At 44.8% G+C, this 12,466-nt stretch overlaps 1 protein-coding gene across 4 annotated transcripts in view; it reads right to left on the reverse strand.

Moving 5' to 3' along the window:
- Positions 1 to 9,851, reverse strand: part of CPSF6 (cleavage and polyadenylation specific factor 6) — a 34,390-nt gene extending 24,539 nt beyond the window's left edge. The window contains exons 1-2 of one of the 4 annotated variants that reach the window (XM_056130799.1): positions 9,604 to 9,851; positions 1,694 to 1,903 (exon numbers count right to left, since the gene is read on the reverse strand). In XM_056130799.1, the coding sequence (XP_055986774.1) occupies positions 1,694 to 1,903; positions 9,604 to 9,663 (270 nt within the window). In that variant the 5' untranslated portion in view covers positions 9,664 to 9,851. The remainder of the gene's footprint in view (positions 1 to 1,693; positions 1,904 to 9,603) is intronic. The other 3 variants (XM_056130795.1, XM_056130798.1, XM_056130796.1) reach the window with 3 other exon arrangements.
- Positions 9,852 to 12,466: the final 2,615 nt, after the last annotated feature.

The raw sequence follows: 12,466 nt of genomic DNA on the forward strand, positions 1-12,466 counted from the left end.
CCAGTACAAAGGATAAGGTGCTTGACTACTGTATAATCTAGGTTATTATTTCTATATCTCAGAAGCTAAATATAATGGGCAGAAGGAAAGAAATTTGTATGATAATGTCATCTCTCCATCTGCAAATAATGGAGATGTCCCAGAAGTTGTATGTGGCTAGCCCAGATTGAATCCTGGGCATATGGTCCTGAGTCTGCCAGGAAAGATCCCTGAGCAGAACCAGGAGTAAGTAAGCCCTGAGCACAATTGGGTGTCACCCCAAAACAAAAGAACCTAAAACCATTGAAAACAAAATGCTATTAAAAATGTGATAGGGGGCCAGAGAGATAGTCTAGAGCTGGTCAGCCCATCCCTGGTACCAAGCATTGCTGGGTCTTTAGTCCTAGAGGACCCCAACCCATCACCAAGTATGGATCAGAATCCAAGCAGCCCCACATCCTTGGGCCACAGCACTTGGGCTACAAGTCTGGTTTGTATCACAGGGCACTCCAGCATTATTTGGGAAGTCTCCTCCTCACCAAAATGAAAAATGGCTGTTTTGATTTTGAGGCAACTTCTAAACTCCCAAGTGTGTGCTTATGTATATTTTATAGGTGTGTGTGTAAGACCATAAAAGTGAGTATTTTGGGGGCTGAAGCGATAGCACAGCAGGTTGCCTTCCATGCAGGAGACCCAAGTTCGAGTCACAGCATCCCATATGGTCCCCTGAGCACCACCAGGACGAACTCCTGAGTGCAGGGCCAGGAGTAACCCCTGTGCACTGCCAGGTATGACCCAAAAAGCCAAAAAAAAAAAAAAAAAAAAAAAAAAAAGTGAGTATTTAAGATCTGATACAAGATATATATCAAATATTCATTAATAAAATGCAAAAACAATCCTGAGTACAAATCAAAACATGATCTGTATGATTTCACATATCAAACTTCAAAACTAAAAGCAGAAATAGAACAAGTCTATAATATGACTTAAAGAAAGATTTTTAGGTATTGTATTGTCTTTGTTCTAAAATCTTATATCAACTTTTTTTTAATTGGAATAGCTTAAATACAGAAGTAGTAGTAAGGTGAAAAGAATAACTTGAAGACTAAGTCAATTATTTTAACTAGCACTCAAAATTAGGAAGCAACTTATGCATTTTATAGGTATACTTCCCTCCTCCTGGGGCTGGAACGATAGCACAGCGGTAGGGCGTTTGCCTTGCACACAGCTGGCCCGGCCGAGCCGTGTTCGATTCCTCCGCCCCTCTCGAAGAACCTGGGAAGCTACCGAGAGTATCTCGCCCGCACGGCAAAGCCTGGCAAGCTACCCATGACGTATTCGATATGCCCAAACACAGTAACAACAAGTCTCACGATGGAGACGTTACTGGGCCCGCTCGAGCAAATTGATGAATGGAAGGACCGTGACTTCCCTCCTCAGAGATAGCATAAACAAGCATTTTTATCTAAAAACTTCAAATTGAAAAAAAAAAAAAAGAAAGAAAAACTGGAGAAAAAGGGCTGGAGAGAGAGTGCTGTTAGCAGGCAGTGCACCTGACTTGTAAGCAGTTGATCTGGACCCGATCCCCAACAATCCACATGGTCCCCACAGCACTGCCAGGAGTTGCCCAAAACCGAAACTGATGAAAAACATCAATTAAGACATCTAGAACAGTTCAAAATCAATTACAATAATTCATGTATTATTTACTTACCCATGTTAGATTTCCAATATACAATGCAATCCTCTTTCCAGTATACGTGTAGACAACATTGGGTGCTGCTCCTTTACCCACATCGTCTCCAACCGTTGGCGGGAGAGTATCCATGTAATCCCGGTCTTCTGGGGCATCTCCATTATTAGCAGATGGAGAGATGACATCATCATACAAATCTATTTGATCATGCCCACCATATTCAGCTTCCTGAGATACAGAAATAATGCTCTAGATTATACAGCAGTCAAGCTATTACCAAAAAGATTTGACTACAACAGAATTTTTGAATGAATGTAATTCATGTAGTTCAACGATTAACCATTTCGTTTTTAAAAATCTGGTAGAAGATTAAGTCCCAAAAATCCCAGTACAAATCTCACTTTATTCCACAAATAGTCTTGAAGGGTGCCTACAGAGCAAATTTCTATATGTAAACACTATTTTCATATTATTATTGTAAAATAGGAAGTAATGCTCCTCTGGGAAAATGACGGAGAAAAAATAAAGGTACAATGTAAAATTTTCCTTGGAAGTAAACACTAGTCAACACAGCAAATATAAATACAACCAGATGAGCTTTAAGATACTTTCAAAAATCAGAATTTTTGTATTATAAAGCTTTAACATTTAACTGCAGAAAAGACACATGCTCCTCCCACCCCTCCGCAGTAAATGAGTTGTTTTCACCCTTGTGAAAGTTATACCCTTTTGTTTTTTAAAGAAAAAAGCAGAATGAACTTAAGCTGAAGAAATATGAGTATGTAGATGATTCAAAATGCCATGAAACATGAAGGGGTGAAAAAATACAAGCTGCAGGCAAACTATCCAAATTAGTATTTAGCAAGACACAGCTCAACACAGAATTCATGCTTACCTGACTATGCACACAATTAGCAAGAGAAAAGTGAATAACAAGGATCAAGTAAGGAAAGCCTTGCCATTTAGTGACACTAGGATGGAAAAAACCCACCAACAAATGGATGTGACTTGCATGCCTAAATGATAAGCCAAGAAGAAGAACAGATATGGGAGGAGGATAAAAATAAAAAAGGGAGAGTCAATTTGCAAATAAGCACAGTAAAAATGACAAGTAGATACTGGTGAACACAACGCTTCTGCCTTTAGTAATCATTCCTGGGCCACAGACCTGATTGGCAGATGTCAGAGGAAAAGCTCTATTTTTAATCTTCCTCTCTCTCTACCACTAAGTACCTAAGTTGATGTGAACTACTTTCTTCTTATGAGGCACGGTATTTGAAATAAGGTAACGAGATGTAATTACCATTATCATAGAACACACTGGAGTTCAGAGAAATGCTGTCCCATTATTACAATTTATTAAGGATGAATTGTTACAAACAGGAATAACCAATAATTTTAGAGTCTATTTACACAATGATAGAGAAAGTGTATATAAAACTGTAAATAGAGAACGCATCTATTACTTTATTATTATTATTGCTTTTTTTGGGGGGTGGGGGGGTTGGAACACACCTGGACGTGCTCAGAGCTTACTGCAAGCTCTGTGACCACGGTGTTGGGGACTGAACCCCAGACAGCTAGGTGCAAGACAAATACACTACCTGTTGCACCATCTCACCGGCGCCCTATTGCTTTATTATTAAGAAGCCAGAACAGATTTTTTTTTGAGAGAAATGGAAAAAAAACAAACAACTATAAGGGGAAATATTATTTATGTACATAGTCAAAGGAACATGAAATCTGAAAAAAAAAAAACCACCACTGTAACTGAGTTTGTTATTCAATTACAAAATAGAATCTTTCCATAGCAATTTTTTAATGAGGCAGAATGTCTTTAAGACATTTAATAAGCGACCCATGATCTCATTAAGTCAGAAAACAGGGCCATCTCTAGCACTGGCAGAAACAAAGTCCCTGAACAATGTCATAATCCTATTTTGTTTGCACAGTAAAACCAAAATAAAACAATCTTTCAGAATTGCATTTTTGTTAAACAAAGTAACATGCTCATACTGCAGTGACAGTGAGAATCAGAAGAGGAGGGTGAGTTTTGTTATGAAGTTTCAGTGTAGCTGAAGCTTCAGGAGGCGTGGTTGCAGCTGTGGTTCCATACATTTAAGAAACTAAAAGCCGCCCCACAAAGGGGCAGTGGGTACTTTACACTCTGGCAGTCCTGTTCTATACATGAAATAGAATTATTACTATCATTGAAAGGGAGCTGTGTTTTCAATCCATTTCAGCAGAGACTATAAGCACAATATATGGTCTGAGGAAGGGTGAAAAAGAATGTGTTATTAGCAGAACTAAAAGTATTTCAACTTAAACTTTCACAGAATAAGTTAACACAATTGCTTTTTCATTACTTGTAAATCTACAAAATTGTTTACTTAAGTAGACAATAATTTACAAGCAACATTACAGCTACACTAACCTGGTGAATCACAAACACTTACTATTTTTGTCCGTCCATGAAATCCTATGTTGACACCAACCAATTTTCCATATTGATATGATTCTACCAGTATTTAGGATCAGCCACATTGTCTGGTAGTTGGACTGCTTCCAATGGGTTGAAGTCTGATGCTAATTGAAACCATGGTCCTGGGGTCTGAGCTCCATGTGGACTAGTTATCGTCATTCTGTTCCAAAGCCACAGCCTGTACTTCTAGCCCCAACGATATGCATTTGAACTTGGTGAAAAAAATATTGATGAATCTGAACACACTTGCCGCCATTGCTAAAAAGGCAACTCAAAGCACGTGCTCTTTTTAGTACCAGCGATCTTCCCTTTCAGCTTCAGAATACCACACCTACCCTCCAGGTTAAAAAAAAATTACAGAACAGATCCTAATTTGTTCCCATTTCAAAAGGGACAAAACATTAGGCAAAATATATAGACAGGTCATTTTAAGAGAACTCTTAAAGTCTCCTGAACAAAAACAAACAAAAAAGACTTCTACTTTGTAAAGAGAAATAGTCAATCGACATGTTAAATTCACCCATGAGTCTTTCCAGTTATTACTCTGAAGTATCGATAATAAATATTTTTAAAAGAAAATATCACTATTATCCCTCTATTTGAAATGCCACCCAATTTTAATTATATACTTTTCACAGTGTATCACTAATTACCGAAAAGAGCTTGCACATTAAACTTCTCGAGGGCAACAGTTCTTAGATTCTGTTTTTAAAAAAAAAGTGTAGCCCTAGTTTTTTCATTCCCTACCATTCAGTCACAATGGTCATTCTAAAGGCAACAGACATTTTCTCAAGACTCACAAAAGCTGATACCCTAGATCAGTGTTTCTCAACCATTTTCAGACTGTGTTCCCCTCCCAACCTGTTTCTCTCCTATGTCCTGATCCTACAGTTGACCCCCTACACGCACAGGCCATTTATATGATTTTCAGCATATGGCTCCAGTTGAGAAACACTGTTCTAACGTGTTCTATCAACAGCTGTTGCCAAATCAGAGAGAATACTAAAAAATATGGCTAGTAAAATAACAAAAACTTACTGGTTCCTGTAACAGTAGCTTATCTCATTCCCCCCCCACCATCCTGGTTATAACTACCCCCTCTCCTCCAGGGTTATTTTAAGACATCTCCCCCATTCATCTTCTATAAACTGCTAATATACAAAATAATGTATACCAATGTTGAGATGATCAGATTTAACTCTAGTATACTCTTCATTTTCCCAGAAAGATCTAACACTTCTTTGGTGGTTCTAAATTGTAGTAGTACCATTCCTGCACCATTACACTACTAATAACAGCACAAAACCCTTAAAAAAATATAAGCTATTTCCATTTGGAGAAATATAAGGGGAAATTTTACATTTACAAAATACTGGTACATAAAATTCAATCTAATTATGATCTGGGGAGATATTAAAATGTTTGCAGTTCCTGTAAAAAGTCCATTCAAGGTAAGTCAACTCTATAAAAATACACGTAAAGCACAATGTGGATAATCCATAGGCAATCAAATGAACTACCTTTCCTAAATGACAAGAGTTCAGACTCCCCAAAATATCGCTACCCAAGTTCTTTAAAAATTAACTACCTTGAGCTGGAGAGATAGCACAGCGGGTAGGGCGTTTGCCTTACACGCGGCCGACCTGGGTTTGATTCCCAGCACCCCATATGGTCCCCTGAGCACCGCCAGGAGTAACTCCTGAGTACAGAGGCAGGAGTAACAACCCCTGTGCATCGCCAGGTGTTACCCAAAAAGAAAAAAAAAATCAACTACCTTATTCTCGACCACACATCCCTGTTCTAGAAATTTTCAACTAATAACCTTATCAAAACTAAGACTTTAACGATAATAATCTAACAATTTTCTAAAATTGGTTAGTAAACTGGCAAGAATGTGTTTAATAGCTATAAACATAATAGCTAAGTAAAGTGATTTATGAGGATCTGTAAGTTCTAAAAACTATACCATCTATTTTTCTTTTTAAGCTGCGCCAGATTACTATCAGCAATACTAAAATACTATCAATGACCTATCATCAATAACTTCTTCATTAAGAGTTTTAAATCCCCAAGGGGCTAGGGCGATAGCACAGTGGTTAGGGCATTTGCCTTGCACGAAGCTGACCCGGGTTCAATTCCCAGCATCCCATATGGTCCCCTGAGCACCACCAGGAGTAACTCCTGAGTGCAGAGCCAGGAGTAACCCCTGAGCATCGCCGGGTGTGACCCAAAAAGCAAAAACAAAAAAAGTTTTAAATCCCCAAATAAGCAGTTTTGATGGTTTTCCTAAAATTCATAAATTTTTAATTCCTTCCCCCACCAACAAAAACTGACAAAAAGTCTTATGTGCAGTAAGTCCATGAGCTGACAATATCATAGAGAATATGGAGATGTCTTTCACTCTCATTACAGTGTACTTTACAAGTCTATTCTAAGGGCTTTACATTCCTCCTTCTTGGCATATTAACAGATACTAAAAAATATATACTAAACAAGTGAAAAAATTTATTCACTTTTGGTCATTTAAGTCCACAATTATTGAAGCAGTTAGAAGTTTATTTAAGTTTGCCCTCCACTCAGCACAACTGTTTTCTGTTTGGTAACATCCAAAGACCTTCGATTTAAGAACTTGAGCATCTCTCTTCTCCAACTTTAACCTTCTTAAATTCAACTGAAGAACGGAATTCTACAGTTGCCAGTTTATTCACACCCCATCCAAACTAAAGTAACTTCTCTTCAAACATAGTTAAATGCCTCACGCTTCCTGAAATGTTTATGTATTTTACACATATACATAAAAACCTTATTTGGAATATACAGACTACACAGAATTTCAAACTATATAGATACAATTAGAACTGAGAATAAAGATTTATTTCAGCTGTTTAGAGCAGTTTAGATGCCAAGATAATTCAAGACTGATCATACACACCCAGAGTAACATTTTATTTAAACTCAGAATTTAAATATAGCAGCCAGAAACAAGGGTCACCCGCTAATGAAATGCAATAATTTTTGTTTTCTCTAATCCTGATGAAATACTGGAAAACAGATTCAGCAATAGCAGCTTTTTGTTTGTTTTTAAATAGGATGACCTCTGAGAGTAAGCCATATTTTCTTCAGGAATTAACATAGCATACAGGTCGAAGGAACAAAGATGTGAAGAAGTATAACAAAGTCTAATTCTCCCATTAACTCTATTCAAAATTATCAGTTACCAGTAAATGTACAACTAAGATACAATGCTATAGGCAAAAGCCAAATGAAAACAACAACAACAACAACAAAAAAGAACCCCAAAGCAATTCCTCACCAGGCAACAAAATTTTAATCTCTTCTTACCTCCTGCTCAGTGTGCACTAGTGACTGCACAGGGATAAGCAAGTATCACTTCATCCAGCTAGCTCTATGAATGAAAAAATGCCCGCCCCAAATTAAACATGCAAAAGCCTAAAAATATTTTACGGAAAATAGTGAATCAAGCGCCAGTTCTGAAACTGTATCCCAAATCTTCCTTTATTATGGGCAGAAAGGCATAGTAAATGTACGTTCTTGTAAAGAAAATAAATGAAGACAGCATTAGGACTCTCTAAATGTTCCTTCACCGGAAGGACTGACCTCTTTTGAAAGCAATGTTACACCTATCTGATTAAAAAAAAAATTTAAAAAGGAAAAGAAATTTCCTAGAGGTTTTGTTCTGCTGACCTTAGAAACATCAGAATCTGACTGTAGCACTCAAGATCAATTTCCCCATCTGTCACTGACCCAACTCGGGTATCCAATACCCCAAACACTAGCACACAACGGGAGGGGGAAAAAGGAACAAAGTTAAAACTTCATGTTTGATCACAGGGGTTACATTTAAAGGCAACCAAGACTTTAATGGAGGAGGAGTCAATTAGAAGCCAGAAAATTTTTCTCTAATACTAAGGGATACAAAGAACTTGTGTATAAAACTTTCTCATTTCCCCCCAGTTTAAAAAAAAAAAAAGTTCGTCACAAATAAGATCCTTCCTAGAGGAAAAAAAAATTTTAAATCCACTTAAAAAAAAAGAGGTATTTAAAAACCAGTGGCAATGCATGAAGCTTCTCATAGGGACCGGGAGTTGGGGGGGGGGGAATCACACCCCCCCCCCCAAAAAAATATAGGTTGCTTTGGCACTAGAACGAAACATACAACAGGCTAAGAGGATCTTTGGGCAAAGCAGAAGCGTGGCGGGCCCCGAGCGTGGAACCCGCACGTCTGTGCTCGGAACCGACCTCGTACCGGGAGGGAGGCCGAGCCGAGTCCGAGATCGGGCCCGAGCCCGCAGCACCCTCGCCCCTCCCGCCCAAAGGCTCCTTGGCGTTAAGGGCGCACCGGGTCCCGGCGGCCACCCCTCCGTGGGCCACTCTACCACCGTCCGCAATGCGGCTGCGCGTTCTTTCGTGAAAGACTCCTCTGAAGGCTCGGAGAGCGACAGCATCTTTTTCGGGTCCATCCACACCGGTTGAGGCCACTTCTCCTCCTAGCCCGGGCTACCAGGCATCACCTAGGCCAGCAAGTACCGGGCCTCCGGGGCATGGCCAGCCCCGGACCACCGCGACAGGCTGAGCGCGCCGACTCGGTTTAATTTTTTTTCTTTTTTTTTGGGGGGGGGAGGGGGAGTTTGCTGGTGATGGTGGTGTTTCCCACCACCACCACCACCACGGTCTATGGGTCCGAAAGTCCAAGGACTTGTTGCAAACGTGCCCACCGCGAAGCCGCCTTCCGAAAGCGGGAGGAGGAGCAGGAGGTGGAGGAGAAGAATGAGGAGGAGGAGAAAGGAGAGGAGAAGGAGGAGGAGGAGGAGGAGAAAGAGGAGGAAGGCGCCATGCCGAAACCCGCGGCCAGAGCGGGCAGGAGCGCCCAGGGCAAGCGGGCGCGCGGGATACAAAGGGCCGGGACCGCGGCCTTCCACGAGGCCGCCGTGCGCGGCCGGGAGACAAAATGGAGCGGCGGGAGGAATCGGAGCCCGAGCGGCAGGGCCGCGGGGCGCGACGGCGGCCGGCGCGCGCCCGGCCGGGCTTCCTCGTCGACCCCGCGGCCCGGCCCCGGCCCGGCTCGCCGGCCGCGCACATGCCGGCCCCGGCCTAGCTGGGCGGGAAGCGCCGCCGGCCGCCGCCAACAATGGGCAGCGAGGGGCGGCGCGGGAGGGAGGGGCGGCCGGGCCGGCTGCACGGCGGGGCCCGCGGCCGCGCTCCCAGGCCCCGCCGCACCCCGCCCGCGGGCCGCGAAACGACGCGGTAGAACGAAGGGGCCGAGGCGGGCGCCGCGCCGGGGCCGGGCGGCGCGGCCCACGGGCGGCCCGAGGGAGCGCACGGTCTGCAGCCCCCTCCCCCCCGCCGCCGGCTCGCGGCCCGCGAGGGGCCCCGGGCCGCGCCGCCGCCCGCGGTCGGCCGCGTGGGGGCCCGCGGCCTCACCTACCTGGTTGAACTCCTCGCCCACATCGGCGTAAATGTCTATGTGGTCCACACCGTCCGCCATCTTCCCTCGGCCTCGGCCTCGGCCGCCGCCGCCGCCGCCGCCGCCTCCTGCAGGTCCGCCCGCCGCGGCAGCAGCAGCGGATCTGGCGGCGGGGGCGGGGCGCGCTGCGTCACTTCCGAGGCCCGAGGGACGCGGCGGGGGCGGTCGGGGGCGGCGGGCGTCTCTGCAGCAGCGCGGCCGCTCGGCGCCCGGAGAAGAAAAGCCGCGTCCCGGCGGGCGGAGGCGGGCCTGGGCGCCGGGGGGGCGGGGCGTCCCCGAGGAGCGGGGGGCCGAGCCCCCTCCCGGCGTGGCCGCGGGCGCACGCCAACGTTCGTAGGACGGGCCCGGCTGGCGGCCGCGGGCGGGTCTCCGGGGCTGCCCGCCCCCGGGGGACCCGGGTCGGCAATAATTCCCCGACCGCGTGTAACGGCATTCTCGGAGGGCCCCTCGCGCGAGAGCAGAGTCCGGATCCCGGCCGCCTCGGACCCGCAGCACCGCGGGCGCCGAGATGCTCCGCGCCGGTTCGCTCCGGAGTTCATTTGCACGCGGCGGTTTCTTTGCATGCTGGTGCGCCCTCGGAGGCGTCTCCCCCACCCCCCTTCTCCGCTCTGTTGCACTGCACGTTTTCCTTTCTTTTTTTTTTTTTTTCCGATTTGCATCGGTGCCTTCTTGAACCGAGACCCTTCAACACACCCGTTCCCTGGCCTGCCTCTTTGTCAGAGCTCACCTCCCAAAGGTGGGAGGCAGGTCCTGCAAGGGACTTCTCTCTTAGAACCCTAGAATGCCCGCATCGGGAGGTCACTGGGAAAGATGTCCTTTGAGCCAAATGGCATTTTGCAGACCAGGGAACTGAGGCCTAAGAGAATCTTAAACGACAAGCCCAGATCACATGTTTAGTCAGAAAGAGCTTCTGCCACAGCAATGCTTGCTCCAAAGGTGCCTCTTCAGTTTTAAACCCGCCCCCCCCCCATCCTTTATTCCACCCGACCAAATCCTTGTTACAAAAATAAACAAAACTCCCCCACCTAAACTGGAGTGTGTTTCTTAAGGTACAAAGTAGCCAGAAGTCAGACAATGAGTGATGAGCCCAGACTGCATCTGTTTGGGGTTTGGTGGAGAGTTTCTGTCCGTCCCAGTTAGGGAGCTGATTATCTGTCTACAAGCTTATAGTTTGGAGTCAGACACTTAGAGTGACCCCTACCCCCGACCTGTCCTGGTCAATTTTTGAATCTTTGAAATTGAGGTAATAATATTAACCTCACCCTGAGGGAATAGGGGAAAATGACCTCAGCTTCTGCTGCAAGTTTGGAAACCCCCCTTCACTTTCGGCCCAAGGACTTGGGGGGAGGGGGGAAGGAAGGGCGGGAAGACCTCAGGAGGAAAAATGTGCGAGTGTGGTGAACAAGGGCCCACCTCTAAGTCCTCGTGCTAATTCCCACAATGGGTTACTTTATTAGGCAAAGGGGACTGTGCAGGTATGGTTATATTGGCGATTTTTGAGGTTAGGAAGATCACGATTCAGTTCCTGCTGGGCCCAAAGTAATCTCTAGGGTCCTTGGAGGTCAAAGGGCAAGAAGATAGAGAAGGCAACGCAACTATAGAAGCGGTTTATGTTCCTTAGCCCACTTGAGTCATTCCAGGGTTCTGATTGCCGAGTGTGAGATCTCAGATGTCATCGTAGGTACTATTTCTTAGAAAGTGGTTTCTGCTTCCCAACTCTTTGCTTTTACCATTCTTTAAAAATTCTAAGAAGTTGGCTTTTCTGCCTTTTTACCGTGTGTGTTTTTGGTTATTGCTTTAGTTATGACGCTTGGGACTTTCTGGACCTGTTGAATATATGGACTGCTGCCTCTCATGAGAATTCTGGAAAATTTTCATCTACCACTTTCCCTTCAAATATGTATTGTACCCCCTTCTCTCCTTCTATAACTTCTGCTAAATATGTCTTATATCTTTACTATTTCTCTTCTCTGTTTAAATTGTGCATCCTTTTGTCTCTCCCATGCGTTATCTTTTGAAGAGCTCCCCCCCAACACAAAGTGAGAGATTACTCTCTTATGATATTAAATTCGTTATTGAGCTATTAATTGTTGTTTGTTTGTTTGTTTTTAAATAATTTTAGGGGGCAGAGAGATAGTACCGTAGTTAAAAGATTTGCCATGTACTCAGCCAACCCAGTTCAATGCCCAGCACCACATTTGATCCCTCAAGGTTTGCCAGGAGCCAAGAGCAAACTCTGAGCAGAGGCAGGTATGGCCCTTAAACCAAAAAGAAATATGTGAAATTTAAAAATAAGTTTAGAGGTTAGGGATGTGGTTCAGCAATACATGCCTTACTGCATGAGGCCTGGGTTTAACCCCCTGAATAGTTCACGGTCACAGTCACAGTCCTCCCGTTGTTCATCAGTTTGCTCGAGTGGGCCCAGTAACGTCTCCATCATGAGACTTCTTGTTACTGTGTTTGGCATATCGAATACATCACGGGGAGCTTGCCAGGCTCTGCCGTGCGGGCGAGATACTCTCGGTAGCTTGCCGGGCTCTCCGAGAGGGGCAGAGGAATCGAACTCGGGTCGGCCATGTTGGCTGCGTGCAAGGCAAACGCCCTACCGCTGTTCTATCGCTCCAACCCCTGAATAGTAAAATAAACAAATTTATTTTAAAATAATTTTTCTTTTTGCTTTTTGGGTCACACCCAGCGATGCACAGGGGTTACTCCTGGCTCTGCACTCAGGAATTACTCCTGGAGGTGCTCAGAGGACCATACGGGATGCTGGGAATTGAACCCGGGTCGGCCACGTGCAAGGCAAACGCCCTACCCGCTGTGC

This window comes from Sorex fumeus, unplaced genomic scaffold (assembly GCF_029834395.1).
Source record: "Sorex fumeus unplaced genomic scaffold, SorFum_2.1 ptg000081l, whole genome shotgun sequence".
In the NCBI taxonomy this organism is placed as follows: domain Eukaryota; kingdom Metazoa; phylum Chordata; class Mammalia; order Eulipotyphla; family Soricidae; genus Sorex; species Sorex fumeus.